The sequence below is a fragment of the Oryx dammah genome, unplaced genomic scaffold, assembly GCF_014754425.2.
Source record: "Oryx dammah isolate SB20612 unplaced genomic scaffold, SCBI_Odam_1.1 HiC_scaffold_22, whole genome shotgun sequence".
In the NCBI taxonomy this organism is placed as follows: Eukaryota; Metazoa; Chordata; class Mammalia; order Artiodactyla; family Bovidae; genus Oryx; species Oryx dammah.
In genome coordinates this window covers 27,323,890-27,349,166 of record NW_024070206.1, presented here as the reverse complement: position 1 = coordinate 27,349,166, position 25,277 = coordinate 27,323,890, and the positions used below count along the sequence as shown (strand labels likewise).

Below are 25,277 nucleotides of genomic sequence, written 5' to 3'. Positions count from 1 at the left end.
CCGTGGGGCAACTAAGCAGGCTCCACAACTAGAGAGTCTATGGGCTGCAACGAAAGATCCCACATGACTAAACTAAGACCCAACACAATCAAATAATAAATAAATATTTTTTAAAAATTTTAAACAGCAGGGACCTTACCACTTACTAACTAAATGAGACTTTCTAGGAGGAAGGCAACACAAAATATTGATAAAAGAAGTATCTCACCTGTCAGTGAATGGTACATGAATAAGCTATGACGCTTTTGCGATACCCAGTAGCAGAGCAGCAGTGAAGGTCTTTTGAGTTTTTGTTATATCCTGAGTATTATTTCAGGAGCTCCGTGAGTTTTGGTTTGGTCCAAGATGGCTTCACTGTGAAGGATGGTAGGATTCAGAAAGAGAAAGAAGCTGGGCTTTCCATGATGCAAAGGAGAGAATTTCAGTACTGGAGACGGAGTGTGCATTTTTCAGATCAAAGGTAAGTAAAACAATGAAGAACTTTAAAAGTAAAGCAAATTGTTTTTGTTTTATGTGTAGTGTACAAGTCTGTCCCATGTTGCTTGCATCTCCTGCGTCAGCAGGCAGATTCTTTACCACTGTGCCACCTGGGAAGCTCTACTGAAAGGGATATTCATCCAGAAAAGAGACCATTTATATCTTGAACTGAAAAATGCGTGGCTTCAAGGCATAAACAAGCAGGCCCACCTACGTTCTCACTTCATGGGGCTTGATGTAACTGACTATATTCAAAACACAAACTTCAGTGAAACTCCATGGAAAATAAAACAAGACTGGGATCTGCGTTAATTCCTTTCACTGTGCCTTTCCTTCATCCTGACCTCTGCTGTGGTTCCGTACAAAATCAGCATGGAGTTCTCAGGGATCAGCCTGGAAGCAGCACTTTGGAGTCTTCAATTTGACTTCGGGATAAACAAGAATAAAAGAACAACAATCAGAGAGAGACAGAGACAGAGAGATAATTAGATTTTCAGTTACAGAATAAAATCAAAACATGAATCCGTGCAATGCAGGCTCTCTCTCTCTCTCAGAGAGAACTGTACTGGGGTGTTACTTAGAAATGGAATGACTGCAAAAAAGCCAAGATTACAGGTAGGCAATAAACCCATCCTGTCACACCAGAGGATTTTTAAAATAAAATTTCTTCATTGAGCTTTGTTCCAGGGAAATTCAAATCTTCCTCCCCCTCCTCCACACACACAAGGCTGGATTAGACAGGTAGGCATTTCTCATTTTGTTGGATAGTTATTTTCCAGCCTCCTTTGATTATAAGACCCTCCAATAAGGCAAGAGGTGGAGAGGAGGACACCAGCTTACATCCCTGTGAGATACTCTTTCAGTTGGGGATTTGTATTCCTTTCGCCATTTTCTCCTGCAGCCTGCGTTTTTTCCTACCATCTCACTTTGATTAGAGTAACCCAGTGACAGTCCAATCCTTTGTTGATTTCACAAAGTTTGTGCTGATTCATAATTACCCTAAAGCCTCTATTAATAACCAACATTGGAATTTCACCTCATAGACAACAACATCACTACATGGTCCTTCATCAAGCTGACAAAGTATCCTCATCATCACCATTGTACCTGTGGAAGACCGAGGGTCAAAGAGGTTATGTGGATGGCTGAGGACCGCTGGTCAGTTTGGCCCAAAGTTTCCATTTCAAATCCCACTTCTTTCTACTCAAGTATTTTTTTCTTGCCTGTTTGGGGGAGCATTTCATTCACTCACTTTGGTGAGCGGGGTAGAAAAAGAAGCCACATTTCAGGCAGTGCATTTCGCTACCAAACCAGTAGTAACAACATAAGGCACCTGAAAAGTTTATCTCTGCTCGCATGCATCCATTCTCTCCCCAGCTAACATGGAGGACTGTGTCAGCTCTGCCTGCTAATCTCTAATAGCCAAGCTTCCCCCAGCTCTGGGGGGTGGGGGTGGACCCTGTGGAGGTGATCCCTCGCCTCTCCCCACACAGTGATGAATTGTCCCAGAGGTGCAATGGACCAATTTCAGGAGCCAAAAGAACAAAAACCCAGGGAACTTAGTAATCCTGCAACAACAACAAAAAAAGCAAACTCCAAGTATTATCAAGGGTCAGGCCCAAGCATGGAGACACTCCAGACTCTTTTTGTGTGTTGGAATTCCCACTGAGATCTTCAGCCGTCCTCGCTGGGTTTTCAGTCTGTAATGCCTTACAGATTTCAGGCCTGGCCTCTGACAGCTCTGACATATCTGAACTGAGGCTAACCTCAGCTAGTTACTTGAAAGCCTGATAAGTTATACTGTACCTGTCAAAGCCTCTCTCCACCGAGATTCTCTCTCCTTCTCCAGTGGAGCAACCAAAAAAAAGAAGAAGAAGAAAATGTATCCTCTTCATTGGACCGGCATAACCTCCTCTGTATATTACCATTGCTGGGAAAGATTGAGGACTAGGGGAGAGGGGGCCACAGAGGATGAGATAGCATCACCGACTCAATGGACATGAATTTGAGCAAACTTCGGGAGATAGTGAAGGATGAGAAAGCCTGGTGCGCTACAGGCCATGGGGTTGCAAACAGTCAGACACAACTTAGCAGCTCAACAACAGTATTATCATTACTGTTCTATTATTGCAAACACTAATTCATAAAAGAAAATATAGACCACTTAGTTGGGGGTGAAACATAACAACTCGATTTCTTTCAACTTTATATGACATTGTTGGCTACTCTTGGAAAATAAATTCCAGATTTGAGCTGGGCAGGAGAGAGAGGAAGCAAAGTCCACGTTGACAAGAAATGAGCCATGTCAATTTGCCCCTCAAAAATTCAACAGTTTCTCTCTAATATTCCCCAGAGTGGAAGTCGTTTCTGCATTTGGCACTGTGTCCACACAACATGTAACCGCAAATGCTTACCCAAGACCCTAACACCACTCTTGTGGTTGTGACATTGGGGCCCCTGAGTCAGTCTCCAGCAGGGAACCCAGAGGAAATCACAGGGAATCTTTCTGTAAAGGCCCTAGAAGAAGAACCCAATTCTTCATGTCTCTGTCCCCAGTCCTAACTAGTGAAGAGGTTTTACTTTACATTATGGAACATTTAGGAAAGTGAAGATTTACCCAGATCCCATCAGAGTTTACACTAAAGACTTTTGGAAACAGCTTCCCTGGTGGCTCAGACAGTAAAGAATCTGCCTGCAATACAGGAGACCTGGGGTCAATCCCTGTGTCGGGAAGATCCGCTGGAGAAGGGAATGGCAACCCACTCCAGTGTTCTTGCCTGGAGAATTCCATGGACAGAGGAGCCTGGCTGGTTATAGTTCATGGGGTTGCAAAGAATCAGACATGACTGAGTGACTAACACACACAAAAGACTTTTGGAAAAGCAACATATCACAAAGAACCTGAAATCAAAAACAATTCCTAGCCTTTGCTAACTCTTTACTGTTATAAGACCTTGCAAAGACACTTTTCATCTTTTGTTTCAGTTCTTTACCTGTCAAAAAAAGAGAGCAGGTGGCATCTTTGTCTCAAGGGTACTGAAATAGCAAGTAATTTTAAAGCACTGTCATAATACAAGGACTGCATAAATGTCCAATCACAAAGGGTACTGCAAATTTCAGTTCTCAGCAAATAAAATCACTCCAGTGAGACAAATACAGCTTCAAAAAGAAACTTGTCAAGAGGGCTTTCAGGCTGGGTCAGCACAAATATATTGATGTACCATGAACATGGGGCTGCAGGACCCATCTCTGCCCTCTAGAAGCTTTGACTCAAGATACCTCACTTTAGGGGACTTCCCTGGTCATCAGGGGTTAGGATTTCGAGCTTCTACAGCAGTGGGCAGGGGTTTGATTCCTGTCAGGGAACTAAGATCTCAGAAGCCAGTGCAACCAAAAAAAAAGATACCTCATTTTCATAATGCTATTTTATGTGTATTACATGAATATACTAGCATTTTAAAAACTTAAGCCAAGAACTTTTTAAAAAAAATCCCACTCCTGGGACTTCCCTGGTGGTCTCGTGGTTAAAACTCTGCACTTTCACAGCCAGGGTCAAAGGTTTGATCCTTAGGAACCAAAAATAAAAAACACCCCACTCCCATACCTATTTTCTACTGGTCCCTTCCATCTTCCCAAATGTAACTCCTCTTCACTATTTGCTGGGCTGTGTTCAGAGCATTTGCTAGCCTATCTGTATATTGTAACAGACTTTTAAATATACAGTTTCTTATTCAAGGATTAAGTATTTGACCTGAAGGACTTAAATATTAATGTGAACCTCTAGATTAAAACTTAATTTTTGCAGATTGTGCTCTTTACACATTAGAAGCTAACTCCAGGGTAATTACACAAGAAATCAGTATAGTAGTTAAATTTTGATTATCTGGGGACTTGATTTCCAGTCTGGGAACTCCTGAGTCCTCTCTGCTGTTCCAGCTCCACCTGGCTACCACGTTTGGGCTATGTTATCTCTCCTCAGTGCCTAACCCAGAAACTAAAATGGTTATAATGAAAAGACTCCAAGACTCGAGACTCACAGCGAATGGACACATGTATATGTATGGCTGAGTCCCTTGACTGTTCATCTGAAACTATAAGACTGTTAATCACTATGAGAAGTGAAAGTGTTATCTGCTCAGTTGTGCCCGACTCTTTGCGACCCTATGGACTGTTGCCCGAAAGTTTCCTCTGGAATTCTCCAGGCAAGAATACTGAAGTGGGTAGCCATTCCCTTCTCCAGTGGATCTTCCTGGCCCAGGGATCAAACTTGGTCTCCTGCATTGCAGGCAGATTCTTTACCATCTGAGCCACCAGGAAAGCCCCATGAATGGCTATACTCCAATACAAAAAAAAAAAAAAAAAGAAAGAAAGAAAGAAAAGACTTATATTCAAATTGTCATTACTTGTTACTCTTTTCATTAGTGCATTCAAAAAAAAAAAAAACCCAAAGAATTTGGAAATTAATTTTTCTCCAATTGCCTAAAATAAGGTTTGAGTTTATCAGCAAGCTCTGCTTACTCATGGCCCCACAGCACCCTTCTCCTCTGCCCGCAACCACGGACAATCAAGGTTTGGCTCTGGTTGAGATTTATAGGAGAACAGAGCTAGAGTTCCCTCTCTACCCTGGTCTGCTAATGTCCAGTTGGCTGATGTTCAGGGCAAGGTGCCAGGCCTATATTTTGGGGAAGGATCATCCAGAGAGATAGAGGCGGATGTGATTTGGCGGCCGTGTGAGATCTGGCATGTGATTTTATGTGCTGTGGTGTTGTGTTTCTTAAATTCAGTACATGCACTTAGAAGGCTGTTCATCACCATCACAGAATATCCAGGCAGCATCCACTTGGCACTAGAGGCAGTCGGAATGTCTTTTTAAAACAACATTTTAGTGAGGGGCCCAGGAAATGCACAATGGCATGGCACTGCATGGTACTAACCTGTTATGCTGATGCTGGCGTTTCATGGGAAATTACAATATTTTCCTGTTTCTGACAATCAGCAAGAATTCTGGAAGGACATAGGCTACATTTTATAACTGTTTTCATTTATTCAGTGAGAGCAATGGCAAGCACATATTTTGAAATAAAACATTTCTAGAATTAATAAAAATGAATATTACAACTTTGTCTTCACTCTGCTTTTCTTGCTTTCTTATACAACTCACAAATAAGGAAGAAGAATTTTTCTTTTTTTTTTGAATGGAGGAGAAAGAAAGAGTTGCTTTATCACTTTGCCAGGCAAAGGGGGATCACAGTAGGCTAGTCCCTCAAGTACTGTGCCCCTAGAAGAATGCTTTTGTAAAATGATCTTCAGGACAAAGTTGTCTTGCCCATTGCCTACAAGTCTCTCCAGAAATATTTTCCACCCTGGGTTGGGATTTTGTATTTGTGATGATAGATTCCACCCGCAGGTTTTTGGACGACCTACCTTTATACCGTACAGTAAAACCCCAGCACTTCATTTCACTGAATATACTATTATTCTGCTGTCATCAGAACAGATACCCATGTATCACTCAAGGGAATAATGGGACCCCAAATATTTTTTAAAGGATCCAAGTAAAATACCAGCTTTGCAGGAAGAAGTTAGCAAAGGAAATAAGCGGTGGTCCCTTGTTCCTTAAAATCATCGCATAGCTGGCAGAGTTCAGGATATACTGATGAAGTGTATGGTTCATCTTCTGATTTGGGAAAGGGAGTTTGGCTAAGAGAAGCAATGTTGTCCCATCAGGAGATTGTCTTCCTGACGACTGAATGTCCTCTTGGGTCAAAAGAAGGGGGCCGGCCGATGACCCCAAAATTCCCTTTGGAGCAGAAATTCTCTGCCTGCCAGCAGGGCTTTCCATACTTGGCCCTCTTCCCAGCGATCAAGTTATTAGAAGATTAGGAGGGGAGAAGGGTGAGTGAAATGACAGGTCAGCATATTTCCGAAGGGCCCATTTACTTTACCCTATGTCCTCATGCAGAGCCCAGCCGAGTACAGAGGAGTTGCTTCAGGAAAACAAGACACAAGTTTGACATCACAATGTCATGTTTTCAAAAAAAAAAAAGGAATGACACGTTCCTCCAGGTGTGGGTTTATCACAGTTTAATCAACTGGTAACTGTATCTCCCTTCTTTCTTATCAATACCTACCTGTGCTACTAAGAAAACAATTTATTTGACTAAAACTCATAAATAATAATAGATCTCTCATATACTGCTGTGCGAATGAAACAAGATAATAATAGATACTAAACCCTTAACACAGTGGTTGGCAGCAGTAAACCATCCATAATTGTTAGCTATTGTTGCATTGGTGAAAACTCACTTTTGATAATCCCCTTTAATTTATGAAGCAATTTCGTGTTACGGCACTCACGCCAATCTTTTAGCACATATCTAAGGAATGCCTACCATGATGTGCCAGACTCTGCTGTGAGAATACAGCTGTGACCAGGATTGGCAGAGGTCACACCCTCCCAGCAGAGAAGGCAATGGCAGCCCACTCCAGTACTCTTGCCTGGAAAATCCCATGGACGGAGGAGCCTGGTGGGTTGCAGTCCATGGGGTTGCTAAGAGTCGGGCAAGACCGAGCGACTTCACTTTTGCTTTTCACTTTCATGCATTGGAGAAGGAAATGGCAATCCACTCCAGTATTCTTGCCTGGAGAATCCCAGAGACAGAAGAGCCTAGTGGGCTGCCACCTATGCGGTCGCACAGTCGGACACAACTGAAGCGACTTAGCAGCAGCAGCAGCAGCATACCCTCCCAGAATGTATGTTCTGATTGTGGGAGAAAAACAGTAAACAAGAAAATAGGGTATGGGAGGGGATTTGCTGATGAGTTGGGGTTAAGCAAAGAGAAAAAGAGAAACCAAGGATGACTGAGGCTGTGCCTTGGGGTCTGGTGGTGGGAAGGCAGAGTTGGCAATTACCCAGATAGGAAGATGTTTACTCAAAACTCCCCTGTCGGGCAGAGATCATGAATGCACCCATTTCACAGATGAGCAAGCTGAGACACAGAGAGTTTAAGCTTAACTAGCCCCAGATAAAAGAACCCTCACTTCCTTAAGAGGTAGATAAGGATTTAGCAAATGGCAGGGCCTCAGAATCTTGGATCTTAAATTCGCAAAGTAGATGAAATTTTAAATTTTTTTTTTTTTTTTTTAAGCAGGCAGTGTTATTTAATTTTCGAAGGTTACTCCAGTCTCCATGGGAGGAAAGCAGAGCCTGGGGAGGTCGCTGAGACCTGCCTCAGCCGCCGAGGGCAGAGTCAACACTAAACCTGGGTGAGGCTGAGACTCCCAGGACAGACACGGGACAAGGGAGGGTCTGAGATACCCAGACGCAGCGTGATCACGGCATGAGGGGACAGTGAGTGTGATCCAGCTACAGATGACCCCCCCCAAACTTGCCACCTCACAAATCCGGGGCGAGGGGTGTCAGTAACTGGACTCAGGCTGCCATCTTGCCCTGAATCACAGCTGCTGACCGGTTTACTGGAGGACGGTTGCCTCTGCTCTGAGCTGAGGAGTATGCACGAGCCCATAGCAAAGACGGGGGAAATCCCATTAGAATTTCTACAGGAGATAACGCCACCTTCACCACCCAGAGTCTCCAGTCTCCTTGGAGGAAACTGCCAAGAGGTTTGGTCCTCAGAGGGGAGGCAGAACTGCATCAATCAAATGAGTATTTATTCAGTGCTGACATGCACACAGAACTGTGATAGGCCCGTGAGAAATCCTAGTCCCTGTCACCAATTTGTTTATAATCTGGCTCAACAGAGATGGACTCACATAAAATGCTTTGTAAGCAGTACTCGAAGGTTTACCCGAAGGCCAGCCTGGAATGGATCCTTAACAAATAGTTGCTGCGGGAATTGCTCGTTAAAAGTTGTAGGAGTGCAGATAGAGGAGAGATTCGAGGGCCTGGGAGTTCCTGGGAAGCTCCAGGGCTCTGAGTCAGGATGTGAGAGGTGTGCTGGGTGGAGGTTTCAGGCCAAGGAGAAGCGCGGGAGCAAAGCTTTCACAGTGCGGGTCCTAGGAGAGTGGACAACACAAGATGGCGGCGCAGCCTTACGTCTCCATCAGCGTGCTCACTTCATCGTGCTTCGTGCGCGGGAGTCTCCCCTGACCTTCCTTCCTGATGTAATGACCCACAGCCTCCCCCAAATTACATTTCATTCCAATCAGAGTCTGCCAAGAGAATGGAAAGCATTTCAGGCATTTCAGAGGAAGATTTAATACAGGGAACCAGTTAAGACTTTGTTCGAAGGGATGCAGGAGCAAGTCAGCTGGGGGCTGTCACCAAAGATAAATACGTATAGAAAACAACCAAGTCCCTTGGGCTGCAGGAGCAGTGAGGGAAGGTGGTGCTCCCATCGCCTCTGGCACTCCTGGGTTAGGGGTGGGGGTTGGTTTAGTCGTTAAGTCCTGTCGGGACTCTTTTGTGATCCCTTGGACTGTAGCCCGTCAGGCTCCTCTGTCCATGGGATTCTCCAGGCAAGAATACTGGAGTGGGTTGCCATTTCCTCCTCCAGGGGATCTTCCCCAGCCAGGGATCAAACCCCCATCTCCTGTATTGAAGGTGGATTCTTTTACCAATTGAGCCACCAGGACATCCCTGGGTTATTATTTTCTTGACTGCTTGCTGATTGGTAACGTGTCTTAACTTGCAAGGAGTTTAAGTGACCACAGAGCAGATTCAGAATGCAAATAAAATAATGGAGGACCCCCCACCAACAAAAAGCAGAGACTGCAATATTCAGGGGTATGGGGCAATCCTGTCACCTGCCTGCCTACTGCTGGAGAGGGCCGGTCACTAGACGCCACACGTATCCTTGCCAGCAGTGGGCTGGGGTTGCTCTCTCCCCACCAGCTGTGGCAAGGCTGAGCATGAGTTGGGTGTCCACAGGGTCTTTCCCCCTAGTACTGAAGAAGCTTGAGCTGCAGGCCCCACCAGACAGGCAGTCCTGGGAAAGGTCCAGGAGTATATTCATGTGGTCACGTTGTTTGCAAAATAGGCAAAAGTAACATATTTTAAATGCAATCAGTTAAGACCACTCAGGATTTCTCCTCTCACTTTTCTTTCACTTCTCTGTGTCAGGTGGCCATGAGGTAGCCCTGCATTTTTGAGATGAGGTAGACGGGGGGTGGTGTACAATAAGGATGCATTTCTTTGGGTTTATTTAGATACATCCTGGTGACTTGCAGTTAACTTCTTTGTATATTTCAGTTCAGTTCAGTCCAGTTCAGTCATGTCCGACTCTGCAACCCCATGGACTGCCGCACATCAGGCTTCTCTGTCCATCACCAACTCCCGGAGCTTGCTCAAACTCACGTCCATCAAGTCAGTGATGCCATCCAACCATCTCATCTTCTGTCGTCCCCTTCTGCTCCAGCTTTCAGTCTTTCCTAGCATTAGGATCTTTTCCAATGAGTCAGTTCCTCGCAGCGGGTGGCCAAAGTATTGGAGTTTCAACTTTAGCATCAGTCTTTGCAATGAATATTCAGGACTGGTCTCCTTTAGGATTGACGGGGTAGATCTCCTTGCTGTCCAGAGACTCTCAAGCATCTTCTCCAACACCACTATACAGTCTATGGACTTCTCCAGGCCAGAATACTGGAGTGGAGATAGCCTTTCCCTCCTCCAGGGGATCTTCCCGACCCAGGTCTCCCGCATTGCAGGGGGATTCTTCACCAGCTGAGCCACAAGGGAAACCCCTCTGTATTATGTTACTGCTAAGCCTTCCTGGTGTGGTCATGGCCCCTAGGACCCTTTCCATCACTCTCCCGCCTGGTGGTATGATTGGAAAAGCAGGGCTGAAAGGAGTATCTTAATATTCCTGACGCACTTGGTACCTAAGGGACACAGACTGTGGAGGAGGGAAAAAAAGGGGGGTTGAAATGAATGTAGCCCTAGACTAGCCTGTGAAAAATTCTTCCACTCATCAGGCATGTAAATGGTAAACCAAAGATTTGGTTCTCATTAACACCTAGTCAAAATAGCCTCCTCTCCTGTCAAGATACTGCAGGAGTGAAGGTCAGAGGTCTGTTCAATAACAGAACCATCCTCCTGGACCAGTGCTAAGTCCCAGAGGGGTTAATGGCAGCAGGGTCTTCAGCTCACTAAGAGGATTTTACTGACCCCTTGTGGAAGAGAGAAGGTGGTGCACCTGTTCGTTTAGTAGCTCAGTCGTGTCTGACTCTTGGAGACACCATGGATGGGAGCAGGCCAGGCTTCCGTCCTTCAACATGGGTGCACCCAGAGAGATCCCAGTTTGGGGAACTTACTTTTCTACCGTCCTTCAGGGAAAAAAATCACGGGGCAGAAAGGTGAGGTATGTTACTAACTGCCCAGTTTCTTTCCATTCAACTTGAAATTCTCAGTTATTTCTCATATCAATTTTTTTCCCCAACACACATCAGGGCTTTCATCAAAGACAGGAGATGTGTGATGTCAAGTTGTGATGCTTTTGGTTTGAAAACAACAACAACAACAACAACAACAACGATGTAAGGAAGTGTAGGGGCAGATACGAAAAAGAAATCCAATTTTGGATCCTAGCACAGCTACTGACTAAATGAAAGACTAAGCAATCTGTTTAATGTCTCTTGAGTCTCATCATCCTCACAGGTAAAATGAAACTCACTGTTAGTGAGTTTGATGTGCATGGTAGGTGCACATAAGAGTTTAGGCTGCTATCATTAAACATAAGGATGTCATATTTATTCATCATCTTGATGCTCACTGGACAGTCACTTCACACTCCTGTACAGAACATCTTCTGAAAAGAGAAAAAAAAAATCTAGAAGTTTCTTTTCAATGAACAATTTCCTCAGTTGGGACCAGGTCTGACAGAGCCTCTCACAATACACACAGACAGAGAACACCTCTTGGCCAGGAAGCCTGGTTTCCCTGGTGTGAGCAGAATTCCAGAGAATGGAGCAGAGAGAGACCCACACCCCTCCCACCCCCTGCCTCCCCAGCCGGGCCAGGAGGACTGTCCTGGGCTCTGGTGTGTGTCTGCGTTTATCTTCCCATAGGAAATGCCTGAGGTCCCACTCAGAAGTAAATACTCTTTGCTGAGACTGGAAGGAGACAATTCCTGTGTTCCTAACCTGCAGTTTGAGGTTCCTTGTGTTCCAAGGTAAGCAGCCCTCAGCATTCCCTGGCAGTGGGGGGAGCGGGGTGAGATGGGGAGCACGGTGCAGGACATCAGCTGGTGTGTTTTTCCCCCTCAGAAGGTTCCAGGGGCTGGCCGATGACTCCTCACCCTGCCCTTCTTCCCAGGGGGTGGGGAGATGGGGCTGGAGGATAAGATGCTGATTAAACCAGAGTCTGGGGAGCGGGAAACCAACCTGCCTGGCTTAGGATCACTTGGCCAGAGCCCCAGAACGACGCCCACAACTTTCCAGGCCACTCTGACCTCCCACTCACCGAGCCAGGCAGCCCAGAAGCAGACTTTGTAGGCCACCCTCTCTCAGCTCTGGAATGACAGGCAACTTCTACTTTTCCTGTTTCCCTCTGCAGAGCGATTTTTCTTTTTTTGATCTTTTTATCTTGTACTGGAGTATAGCCGATTAACAATGTTGTCACAGTTTCATGTGAATAGCAAATGGACTCATCCATATGTAAACATGTATCCACTCTCTATGGAGCAACTCTTTAAAAAGTCATTCTATATAATATTAAGTAGTTTTTACTAAAATGTAAGAGGTTGGGCAGAGACCACATGCAGAGTATGCATATTTGTGTTTTTCAAAACAAGAGGGGACCAATATATACGTGTATTTTGTAGTATTAAAATAAAAACAGTGGAGGGAAAATAAACCATAATATTATTTATAGAATGGAGGATGGAAGGGATAGGAAAGGAAGCTAGACTTCTTGGACTATATCTTGCTTTGTGGAACTGACTTTGAAAAATGTACATATTTCACATAATTTAAAATGAAATTTAAAAAATTAATGATGAAGGCAATTCCTAATATCTGAAAGTGAGTTGACAGCATAATGATACAGAAAGAGCTACTCCAGGATCTTCAAAACACAGTCATTTCACTAAAACATCCCCAGTGGGATTTACTGTAATGCTTAAGAAAAAAAACCTGCAAAAATATTTTAACTGTTTTCAGAAATCATACTGTTGGTGATAACACTGTGACTGTGCAATAAAGCAAATACATTTATTAACTGGTTGAAAAGAGAAGTAGACATAAAATCAATAGGGCTAAATAAACAGCCAGTGGTCCTGAACTTGAGTTCCAAGATGCTTCAGTTTCAACTCATACCATTTCTCTTAAAAATGTTCCTAGCTCTTTCCACTGAAAAGGCCAAGAAGCAATGACCAACCCCAAAGCATTGACACCTCTAGCGCCCAAATTAGGCCCTCTAGATACCACTTATCACTAAACAGAGCCAGGAGTCCTTGGAGACATGTTCTATTCCACGTCTGTGCAGAGAATATACAGGATGAGACTGGAAATCTTGTCATTTCAGAGAGCAAGAAGACTCCCAACGAGGAACACGTTTGAGTCAATAGAATTCAGAAGCCAGTTTGAGTAACTTTCCACTGACCAGAGATGGGACAGTGTGAGTGCCAAAGAGTACAGTATAACTGCAATATACTATTAATAAAATGTATAAAATGTTTAAATCCATGAAATTAAAATATCATTAAAAAAAAAGAGCAGGTCATCTTAGGAAGATACAAAGAAACAACTCATTAACCAGTTTGTTCTTCTTCAGTCTCTCGGTCCAACTCTGCTACCCTATGAACTGCAGCATGCCAGGCTTCCCTGACCTTCATTATCTCCCAAGTTTACTCATGCAATCAATTATACCAGAAATAATTAGTCCCTGCCTTTCTTTAAACAGGTCTTCTGAGTAAATATACTGTGTCAAGGCAAAGCCTGGCTTCACTTTAACTTCAGGGGGAAAAAAAAAAAAAAAAAACTTCAGGGGGAGAGCGGCCGTCTGATGGCTGGGAATGGGAGGACCTGAACAAATCCTGGTTACCAGGTTGGAGAGGCTAAAATGATGCTTAGACTGTCAAGCCAAACTATCCATTTCCTGGAGAAGAACCTCAGCGAACGGATCTCTACACGATTACTTATGGAGATCACTAATATTCTTTTTTAAATACAATCACATATCATAAAATTCACCACTTCAAAGTATTAGAAGTTCAGTGGTTTCTAGGTAACTGTGCAACTCAATCCAGAACATTTTCATCACCCTTGTAAGAATCCCCATTACAGAAGTCAGACCCCCTTCACCCCTCTCCCATCTGTATAGAATAATGTCTGTATTCTGGGCATTTCATTTAAATGGACTCATACAGTATGTGGCCTTTTGTATCTGGCATAGTTGCTCAAAAGGCGAAACATTTATGCTTGTTTGCCATATGCAATATATTCCTTACTGAGCTTTCAGTTCAAATCTTTGCTCATTTTTTTAGTTGGGTTGCTTTCTCATGCTCAAGTTCTAGGGTTCTTTTTACATTCTGTATACAAGCCCCTTTATGTGTTTTGCAGGTGTTTTTTTCCAACCTGTGGCTTACTTTTCATTTTTTCAAAAATGTCTTTTGAAAAGTGTAAGTTTTTAATGTTAAAGACCAGTTTAACAATCGTTTCCTTCGCATGTCATGCTTTTAGTACAGTATCTGAAAACTTATAACTTAGGGAGTTGCCTAGGGGTCTAATGGTTAGGACTGGGCACTTTCACTCCCATGGCCCAGGTTCAACCCGTTAAGAGAATTCCTGCAAGCATGAGGCAAAAAACCAAATAAAATGAAAAGGGATGGAATGAAATGAAGTAGAATAAAATACATACACATTAAACTCAAGGTCATCTGGATTTTCTCCTGTGTTATCTTCCAGAAGTTTTATATTTGGCATTTCATATTTAGCTCTATGATGCATTTTGAGTTAATTTTTGTGAAAGGTGTAAGGTCTGAATCTAGGTGTTTTTTTTCCTACATGTATATGCCTAGTTGTTGCTGGGGTTTTTTTGGTTTGTTCTAGTTACTAAGCGGTGTCTGCCTCTTTTCGAGATATCCCAGGCAATTATATTGGAGTGGATTGCCATTTCCTTCTCCAGGGGATCTTCCTAACTCAGGGATCAAACCTGCTGTCTCCTGCAGCAGCAGGATTCTCTACCGCTGAGCCAGTTGTTTCTGTACCATTTCTTTAAAAGCCTACCCTTTCTCCATTTCATTGCCATTATCAAAGATCTGTTGACTATATTTGTGAGGGTCTATTGGTAGGCTCTGTTTAGTCAATCCACTTGCCCAATCTTTTGCCAGTATCACAGTCTTGATGGCCTTTTAAAAAATTGAGATACAGTTAATCTACAATATCTTATTTTAGCTTTATATAGTAAGTCTTTAGCCAGATACTGTTTGTCCTATGGCTTTGTTCATTTTTAGTATTTTTCTAGCTATTCCAAGTCTTTTGCCTTCCCATATAAACCGTAGTATTGGTTTGGTGATGTCTATAAAATAACCCATTGGGATTCTGTTTGGGACTGCATTGCATCTATAGATGAGGTTGGGAAGACTGACATCTTAACAATACTGATTCTTTCCATCTATAATCATGGAATCTCTATTTACTTAGATTTTAAAAAATTGATCAGAGTTTTATAGTTTTCCTCATATAGATCTCTCACATGTTTTATTTATACACAAGTATTTTTGGGGTGCTAATGTAAGTGGTGGGCTTCTCTGACAGCTCAGTGGTAAAGAATCCACCTGCCAATGCAGGAGACATGGGTTCAATCCCTGAGTTGTGAAGATCCCCTGGAGAAGGAAATGGCAACCCACTCCAGTATTCTTGCCTGGGAAATCCCATGGACAGAGGAGCCTAGTGGGTTACAGTCTATGGGGTCAAAAGAGTTGCACAGGACTTAGTAACTAAACAACAAATACAGGTGATATTATTTTAAATTTCGAATCTCAACTTTTCACTGTTGGTATATAGAAAAGCAGTTAACTTTTGTACATTTAACTTTTTATCTTGCAACCTTGCTATAATCGCTTATTAATTCCAAGAGTTTTCCTGTCAATTCTTCAGAAACTTGCAAATAGACAATCATGTAATCTACAGACAGTTTTCTTTCTTTCCAATCTGTATAGTTTTTACTTCCTTTTCTTGTCTTATTGCATTAGATAAGACCTTAGGAGGGGACCTCTTTGCCTCCTTCTCAACCTTCTGGGGAAAGAGCACCTAGTTGCTAAGTCTCAAAATAATGTCAGCTGTAGGTTTTTTGTAGATGTTCTTTATCAAGTTGAGGATGTTCTTTTCTGTTCCTAGTTTGCTGAAAGTTCTCATCAATTCATTTGCCCATTCATTCTTTTGCCTTGGGCAAAAAAAAAAAAAAAAAAAGATTTTCTTTTTATTTGGCCATGCGGCATGGCTTGCAGGATCTTAACCACTGGACCACCAGGGAAGTCCCAAGGATTCTTAAAAGTGGAAAATTTCAGGAGGCAGAAGAGGCATTGATTGTCAGCATGATGCAATGTGAGACTCAGCCAGCCATTGATGGCTTTGAAGACAAACAGGGGCCAAGCAAAGTGGGCTGCCTCCAGAAACTAGAAAGAGCAAGGACATGAAACTTCCCTAAGAGCAACCAGAAAGCCCCGACAACAGGTTGATTTGAGCCCAGGGAAACTCAAGTCAGACTTCTGGCCTCCCAGATTCCTACTGTGTTAAGCCAAAACACTCATGGTAATTTGCCACAGAGCAATAGGAAACTAACACAATACTCTTGCACTATCACATTCATACTAACGGCAAATAATCTTTGTGAACTTCAGTCTTTCTTCCGTGTGGTTTGCCCATGGTCAGCAGCCAAAGACACTCTGATTCAATTGTCTATTTTTGTATTAAATCAGGGTTAACTTCACCTATAAAGGCTTTCCCAAACTGTACATCAATATTTCACTCAAGATATTACTTGTTGTTCTGTGGAAATAAAAGGAAGTAAGGTCAACAGTCTTAAACGTATGAGAAATAAATAATATTTACACTGATTGAAAAATCTGCCTTTCAGAGAGTCGCCGTATCTAAGAGTGAGAACCTAACATGAAGGGGCATTTTAAGCATGAGTACATGGTATCTGATTCTAAAATCAGTGCAAAGGCAGCACTGCCCAGTGGCTGCAGGGATATAGCATCAACTCTGGGACTGACAGTCACTGTTCCAGGTCTTGTCTTGTCTTTTCATATAATGTTTATCATCTTTTTATCCTTAAGATAAAAATAAATCTCTCAACTAGTTTTGTTATAAGGAGAAAAAAACTATTAGCCAGATGATCATTCTTTAGCAATTAATTTATGGGAGAATCATTTTTGGTGTTCTACTTTAACCCACGCACTCATTCTATCTTTTAAACTCCTATCACTGCTCTGCAATGTACCATTTAAAAGTTTTCATTATTAGTCATTCTGGGAAATGCTACACTGTAAGACTAACAATTTTAACTTCTCTGAATGAATACCTATTAATGATAAAAAGTAGAAATCAGATTTTCTAAAATGGGTTTATTTTAAAAACCTATACAGAGTTTCAATTTAATAAAAAATATTGCCATGAAATGTCTAATTATACAGCAATAGAAATAAGCCCCCAAATACAGTTAATTAGAGGTTTTCAAAAAATTAATTCACAATTTTAAAGGTGGAATACATAGGCTTTTTTTCAAATAAACAATTTTAAAAAGTTTTTGTTTTAGATGTTTTCCTCTTAAACATCTGAGTTATATACATACTTAATTTTAGAACTAAACTAGGCAACCTCCCAGTAACTTCACAAATAAGTACTTCTATTAACTTGAAAAATAAAATAACCCACAAACCCTTCTACTACTGATTTAGTCACAAAATGCTAACAAAGTCAAGTAAATCATTGTTTTAAAATGTGTACCTCTTGAAAACGAAATCTACACTGGAGTTGTGAAGTGAAATAAACTTTTTATAGAAGAAGCTGAGTCTTTCATGACTAGTCGATTTATTTTCTATCAAGTTTATCCTTTAGACTACTTTTAAAATATCTCTTAATCCTGAGAATGTGAGGTGTTAAAATAGGAAAACCTTTGGCCCCATTGATAGAGAGGTACCTTAAATGTAAACAATTGCCATGAGAGCCTTCTAGACGTGAGCACCCATGTCTTATATAGAATTGGAGATATATTTCCTTGTTTCTCAAAGACATGACAATTTCCTTCCCAATAAAAAGATTTGATGTATTGAGATTTGTTTTCAAATGCCATAAAGAATAAAAACTCATGTATACATCTATAAAGAATAGTTTCAAAGATCAGCGAAAAGCATTATATAATGATATTACATCATACGCTTTATTATTGGTAAATGTTTGCATTTATTTTTAAAAGCTTAGCTCTTGCTAAGCATTTTTTAAGAGAAAGCTAATAAATGAGAATCATTTGCCATACAAAAACTATATTCACAAACAAGACTTTAATCAAATGAAAGCTAAAAAACACTGGAAAAAATACAAAGCAAAACACTGCTATGAGTCAATTAAACTGCCTTCTATCACTAAATATAAAGTATCTAGAATGACACAAGTATACTGAACAGAAAATTCTGTGGATTCAGTCTAAGTAAGACCAGCGTTAGAGTGTCATGCAATTCATGATTTTCTTAAAAAAAAGTTTTTTTAACCGAATCATATCAACAAAAGGTCTTCTTTTCATTTGAGAGGAAGACAACCTGTTTTCCAAACAGATTCTCCTTTTTTGCTAAAACAGCAAAAGGTATGAACTCTAGCTCCTCTTCCCAGGTGCTACTGATACATGACTTGGCATAATGACTTAACATAGAAGTACTTTCCTGGTAACAGTGTCATGGCCATAAATAATCCATTAAAAAAAAAAATGATCAAGTGCAAATCTAAGAAAACCTCCTTTAAAGAATTACCCAAACCTAGCACACAAGCAGAATCGCTATTACATGAGCTAAGAAATACAACTTATCAATGTGTGTATGATGATAAACGCACACCAAAGACCACCTTCTATAAAGTTTTAGTCGTGCTGCCAAGTTAATAATTCTTTCAAGGCACTGAAGAATTATGTAGATGGATTTTCCAAAATATAACTAACAATTATTTAAACTGTTAAAAAGCCCTGAGTCAGAACTTTCAATAACTTCCTGAAATTATTGATTTCAGACAAAATAACACATTTGTTTATTCTATAGAAAATTACAAGACCATTTTGCTTTTTGGAGGGAAGAAGTCATGTTTATGAAACAAAACTAAATAGACTACACAAGAAAAAAAAATATTCAGCAATATTATCTCTCTTACACATTTCATTATTAACTGTAACTTGTAGTTACAGATTTAGGCACCAAATTGATGTGGCAGGTCATCTTTGCTTCCTCAACAAAATAAAAATCTCAATTTTTAACCTCAGGTTTCCATCTCCTCCTTAGTCACAAATATGAACAAATGCTGGAAAATACTCCAGCAGAAAAGGAGGCAGAGCGCGCCCATGCAGCAGCTTACACTTTAACTCACCAGTTCTACCATCTCGTTCATATCTTCATGCTCTAGTCTCACCCACAACCAGCCACTTACAGCACACTGAGGCTCAACCTAAAAAATGTGCCCCTTGCTGTAGCAAAGCAATGTATACATGAGAAAATAGCTTTTCCTCAATTTTAGTGTTTTAAAGAAGTACAACTATAATTAATACTGTTATAGTTTTACATCTATGTAAAGGTTCCAAGGCTATACATGATTCATCAAGTAATATCAGTAAGCATTCCTATTATAATACTCAAGCAAATAAAATTAGGATGCCTTTTTGACAGGAAAAAGACATCTTGAAAACAGTTACAAGTAGACTTAAAGAAAACTGACATTTTCAACAACAAGGCACACAAAATTTGAGAAGTTCTAATACCTTGTCAATTTAGTATAAATTCAGTGCTAACCTAATTACAATGTTTAAAAAGTGTGTTTCTCCCCTCTGACTCAAAATTAAATAAACCCTTCTAATTAACAGATATTTAAAACCTACTCAATTACGACTGATGATGACTGGGAGGGAGATGAGAAATTCTGTCTTCCCCAAACTTGATTATTCACCATCACTGTAGGTCTTGCAAATACAAACTCTTAAGATATTCAGGTGTTTCTCCATTTATATTTAATCAAAATTCTATACCACTGGAGGAGGGAGAAGAAGACTGCTGATTAATGGGTATAGTTTCAATTCTGCAAAATGAGAAAGCTGAATATACTTCTACAGTTGTTGCTTTGATAAAATCTATATGATCTCCATTTTTCTCTAAACTCAAAAACTGACTTTTCTTTTTTTTACTTACTGCAATCCCTATCATCCCCTCTATCCAATTCCATCACTAATTCTCCAAGTTCATAAGTTTAAATAATTCCTAGTCCAAAAGGGTCCAAAATTCACAATAAACAAAAAACAGCATTGGGCAACACATTACAACACAAGGGCATCTATTTCTGCCACGTAAAAATGACCTAGCCAGCTGTGAAATTTGAACTGGACAAATCTTAAGCAGCATGCATTGCAATTTGCTAAAGGCTCTTACAGGATAAAGCCATCAAAAACATAAATTTAAGAAAGTTATTTTCAACATTATCAATTAATTTTATGCCTCAGTAGCTAGATGGTCAATCTGCAATGTTTGAATTTACAAAGAATCAAGCATAATTTGGCCAGCTAAACTAAAACACTTATGTAATATAATTTTCCAATACTAATACAAAATGATCTTCTCTTGAAAAACTTCCTTGCTCCCAACAAAATGAAATACGTTTATATTATAAACAGCAAGAATGTTAAATTATGGGAAGAAAAACTATTAGAATAGCACCATCTGGTTAAGTTGTGTGTATGTTTTGGGTCACAAAGCTGACAATATTAGAATAAAAGAAAAAATATGGTAGAGGTGAGGGGGTACAGAGAGGGAACCCTAATGACAGCTCTTCCAAAACATTAGGAAGAAATGTTATCAGTATCTTTAGATCCCTTTTTTTGAAAAGAATACTTCAAATACACAATGGCTGCATGATAGATTCTGTATGTGCTTAGAAGCTGACAATTTTTTCACCATTGTGTATCTTGCTCCTGAAGCCCAATAAATACGTTTTTGAGTGAATGCATGTCAGTTTTGGTGGTGGTGGTTTTTTTTTCCTAACGATTCTAGGAAAAGCAAAAGCTCCTTCGAAGCACAAGATAAAAAGATGATCATGACAAGGACACGTCCTAACTGGGAGTACTGCTGAGACGTATCATGAGAGGTAGCAGTTTCATAGAATTAGAGGAAAGTTACTTAAATAATGACGTTCTTAAACTTATTCTCTCTCACAAACTGAAAATAAATTTAAAATTATTTTTCAGGTGCATAAAAACACGAATGAAAAAACATTTTCTTTTCACTAGACAAATTTCAAAGTGGTACAAATGGAGAAAATCCGCAAGTGTACAACAACAGTACAGTTACAGTGACTTTATAACTTTTATAATAGTTTACAGGTTATTATATTTTTAATATGGAGGAAATAAGCTAGTCTGGAAGATGAAACTGCCTTTTAGGGATGTAAGCTTAAGCCCTGTAGCTCAGAAGACCTATAATAAGAAGTTAAGTGAAGTAAAGCTCCGGACTATACAAGTCTCTGGTTGGTCAAGCTATGCACGAGTCAGCCAGGTGCTCCCTCCTTACAATCGACCTTGTGGAAAAAGAGGTGGGCAGCACATGGAAGAGAAGGAAAACCCTGACTTACACTGTCTACAGATCTGAAAGAAAATAGTGTGTCTCTCTATGTGAACATCACTGGACAGATGTTCTATCTTTTTATAACTTCAAAATATGGCTTCAACAACAGCCTCAGTAGCCTGTTATTAGGTAACTAAGTAGAGTCAATGTAAATTTTCAAATTTAAAATTTATAAAAATTTTTGCATTCTAAATGATAAGTCAACTCCACTAAACACAGATATGGAATTACCGAGACTAGAAAGGCAGCAAAGTGCTCCATTGCTCTCACCAGGACTTGCAGAGGCAGCAGGCATCAATGAGCCAGAAACATGATATTATGAGGGCTAGAGACCTTGTACTTTCAAATTTAATTGTTGCAGCAGAAGAACTGAAATAAGAACCAAAGTCAAAGGGGAAAAAACCCACAAAAAAGATACTTAATCTTAGGAGTAAACTTATACACATATAGTAGATACTACTGTAAACAGGTGATATTTGTATAATGTAGCAGCAATGAACCCCAAAACACTTATGTGTATATTCATTCCAGATGTTGAAAGAGAAAAAAAATAATTAGATGCTCCAGAGTAAAACAAAACAAAAACACAAATAATCAGACATATTTCTGTAAATATCCTAGTCATTCTTTCTAAATTAAGTTTCTATCACCGGTTATTTACAAGGTCTTGGATATTGCTGGCAGGTTAAATAATATCCCCATTGTTAGGTATGATGAGAGACTGTTTTCTTTATAGTCAGCTCTACTGTCTAAAAGATAATGGAAGTGAGCCCTCTGAGGAAGATAGAAACAGTGACGCTGGCAGAACTGACGCAGAGGAGAAAGGAGCACTGCCTACTGAGGACAGTGCTTTTCCCTTCCCGGATTACTGCTACTCAGCACATCAGGAAAGTTAAACTGAACCCTGGGGGCCCAACCAGAGCAATACCACTTCACTGGTCAGATCAAGCCTGAATAAGTAACCACAGGGGAAACTGAGGCCCATTTTTCACAGTCAGTTTTTCACAAGCTAGCTGAACAAAACAGTGTACAAATTAAGGGAAGAAGGGCAATTATAACAGTTAATAAGCACTCTTGTATTGGATGCCCCCACCCGCCCTGCCTTCAATTCCCCACTGTGATTGCTTATTTTTAACCTTTCATGTCTCAGTCATTTTGAAACAAGTAAAACAATTTTCCTTTGAATCCAGAAAATAAGTTAAACGCAAAGTCACTATTCTCTCATTCTGTATTTCCATTTACTCTGAGAATTCAGAGACAATCATTTGGATAACTTTATGTTACCTTATAAGGAGAATCCTCACTTCAGTATTCTTTTAATCATGCAGAACTTGTACTATAATTTTATCATTTAACATATGAAACATAATAGTTTGACTTGCACCTTTCAAATGATGCATGACCTTTCTGGGTACCTGTGTCAACACACTGTAAAAATCATGATAAACTGAAAGACAGCTGACCATAAGGAAGTACATCTTTTGAGGTCTAACGTTTATAAACTATGAGAGAAAATGCAATGAAAACAAAAAAATAACAGGAGATCCTTAAAGGACTTTCTCCCTTAGATGCAGAAGGCAAATTATATGAATTACACGGATTTGATGTTTCAACTGAAAGGAAAACAAAAAATACACAGCTTCAAACACTGTTTTGTAGAGTTTTTTTGTTGTAGTTGTTCTGGTACGTTTAGAGTCTAATTACACTCTAGCAAAGAAACTATGAGATTAAAAATTAATTCATTAGAACCTCCAACTAGCTTAAAAAGCTCACTAAGATCTCATGGCCAAAATATTTTAGCTAACAGAACACAGGGGGTTTCTTAGTTAATACAAAAGAATCCTCCGTTCGATAGCTTTTCGACAGATGGGACATTCACTCATCCGGTCTCCACAGAGCTGGCACGTCCCATGGCCACAAAGGAAGATCATGTTCTTCAGACGATCCAAACACACAGGGCACATTGTCTGCAATATGAGATAATAAACAAAGTAATAAACGCTGAGCTATTTTCTAGTTTGAAAGTAAAATCTGACAACTCTGCAACGTCATTAATTTTTTTGTGGCTGTAGTCAAATAATCTTTGGCGGCTGGACACTTTTAAAATTGTGACTCTTTAAGATCATCCTTATAAAAACAGAAATACTGGCTGTACTGTCAGGTCAGTATAAAATGGTACTATATAAAATAAATAGTACATAAAAGTAAAAATGCAAATGCCAAAATCTAATAGGAAAAGGATGAAAACAGCCCCTTCAGTCTGACTGATTCTCCAACTCTAGGTACCAGGTTGTTCTTGTATGAAAATGACACAATGTATTGCAGGAAGCAGTGGAGGATATTGCTAAGAACATACACACACACCAAGCAGGATGCGAGATGTGGTCCAGGCCCAAAGCACGTATCACTCTCATATCAAAAGAGGAAACTGAGGCTTGGTGAGGCTAAAGACGAGCCAGAATGCGAGCTTGGACGCATGTGGCCCCAGAGCTCTTGCTTTTAGACATGAAGCTGCACTGCACTGCCTTCAATACAGACCCTCTGGTTAAAAACAATTAACCTGAGCTATTGCTAAATGTAACTTCATCAACTTAGAAGAATTCAGGAGTACATTTCTATGAAATTTTCTAGAAAAAAATCACACATACACTCCCAAAGCACATTTTACATTTATAAAAACATTATCTATCTTAATACTTCATTCTGAATTATACCTTTCCCAAATAACACAGAAATGAAATAATTAAATAAAAATGTCCAGATTAATAAATCAGGCCTAAAGTCTATAGGAAAATGTAATCACCAACGCTGACAATATCAGAAATCATCGCGAAGAAAGCAATAGAAAAAAAGAACTACAGTCTCACTTGCTGGCTCCATTCTTCCAAGGTAAACTTTCACATTTATCTTTGAAGTTTTGAGAAGAAAGGGGATAAAGAAATCAGTTTTTATTTTAAAAAGCCAAAGTAGCTTTTTAAAACTAAAATAGTTTCTTTTTCATTAAACTTCCCAGAGGTTTATGTAGTTAATCAATAACTCTTATTTCCAAAAGTAAACACATCTGTGCAGTCCAGGGTAAGTTACTTTGGATTAATATAGCCTTAATAGCATATAAAATAAATCTTTGTTTTTTAAAGAGACATTGGGGTGAGAGAGAGATTGGAGGTTTAAAATTTAAAGAGACTTATTCAGATGCTTTCTCTTGGTAACCCTGAAGGGGTAAGAAACTACAACATTCCACAAAAAATGAGTTTTAACTATTTAAATACTTCAGTGATAAAATATGGACATAAAGATTATCTAAGAAAGAAAAAACTTCAGATAGAAAAGACAAGAGTGGAACTCTGAACAACTGCATGGCAACACTGATGTGACTGCCAACTGAACAATACCCTTTGTGCTCAACCCTTTGAATTAAATCAGATTTAATTGCTGGGTCAAATGGTAAGATAAGAAGGAAAAAAGACTTTTTTAAAAACCAGAACCTGTAAGTTTTAGGTAACGTCTTCATTTTAATGTTGCTTTTATTAAATATTAAGCAGATATGAAAGAGTACGTCTGTTGGTATGTATAATATATAAAGAAACAAATAACCACCACCCAGCTTAGGCATGGATATGCCGTCCCCTACCCCTCACTGATAATGACGTTTCTGAATTTAACATTTATCTTTCCCTTGCTTTTCTTATGGAGGGTGTGTGTGTGTGTGTATCTTTTTCTCCTTTTCATTGAAGTATCACATCTATAGATAAAAGTGCACAGGTCATAATGTACAGTTTAATAAAAGCTCACAAACCAATCAAATCTAAGTAAATAACTTAGGTCATGAAACGGAACCATCACTACTCATCAAACTGCCCCCATGTCCCAGCCAAAAACAACCACCATCCTTTGATTTTAAACACTATCTGTGTGATTATTTTTTCCAAGTTTTCATCCCCAAACAAAATCTTATTTAGTTTTGAGATGACAACAAACTTTACCAAAGTGCTTTTACTAATTAATATGCCCATCAGTACCGTGTGAGTTGCGGCTGCT

The 25,277-nt window shown here is 40.0% G+C and overlaps 1 protein-coding gene across 1 annotated transcript in view; it reads right to left on the bottom strand.

Moving 5' to 3' along the window:
- Positions 1-17,793: 17,793 nt before the first annotated feature.
- The window catches only part of MIB1 (MIB E3 ubiquitin protein ligase 1), a 94,177-nt gene continuing 86,693 nt past the window's right edge, over positions 17,794-25,277 (bottom strand). The window contains exon 21 of the mRNA XM_040264717.1: positions 17,794-23,206. Within this exon, the coding sequence (XP_040120651.1) occupies positions 23,066-23,206 (141 nt within the window). The 3' untranslated portion in view covers positions 17,794-23,065. The remainder of the gene's footprint in view (positions 23,207-25,277) is intronic.